The 291-nt window shown below is 67.7% G+C and overlaps 1 protein-coding gene across 1 annotated transcript in view; it reads right to left on the bottom strand.

Moving 5' to 3' along the window:
* DUSP28 (dual specificity phosphatase 28) overlaps positions 1–283 on the bottom strand; it is a gene marked incomplete at its 5' end in the record, with an annotated part of 1,643 nt that extends 1,360 nt beyond the window's left edge. The window contains one exon of the mRNA XM_010159497.1: positions 1–283. This exon is cut by the window's left edge and continues 50 nt beyond it. Within this exon, the coding sequence (XP_010157799.1) occupies positions 1–283 (283 nt within the window).
* Positions 284–291: the final 8 nt, after the last annotated feature.

The raw sequence follows: 291 nt of genomic DNA, 5'->3' as shown, positions 1-291 counted from the left end.
GTAGGCCCGCCGACCGGCTGCGGCCGTTCTTACAGTAGCCCAAGCACTTCCCGCCGCTCGTCACAGCCTCCTCTATAGCATCGCCGCACCGCTCGAAGTACCGGTACAGGTCTTCCGCCGGATCGTCGAACACGGGAACGCGCATGCCGCGCACCTGCCGGAGGCGGGGGAAGGGCTGCTGCCTGGTGACATTGACGCAGAAGGTGACTCCCTCCCGCCGGAGCAGCTCCTCGTCGCAGGCTGCCCTGGCATTGCCGATGAGCAGCGAGGCCGTGACCGCGCAGAGCTGCA

This window comes from Eurypyga helias, unplaced genomic scaffold, assembly GCF_000690775.1.
Source record: "Eurypyga helias isolate BGI_N326 unplaced genomic scaffold, ASM69077v1 scaffold44399, whole genome shotgun sequence".
Taxonomy (NCBI): domain Eukaryota; kingdom Metazoa; phylum Chordata; class Aves; order Eurypygiformes; family Eurypygidae; genus Eurypyga; species Eurypyga helias.
The sequence above is the reverse complement of the archived record's forward strand: the minus strand, read 5'-3'. Positions and strand labels throughout refer to the sequence as shown.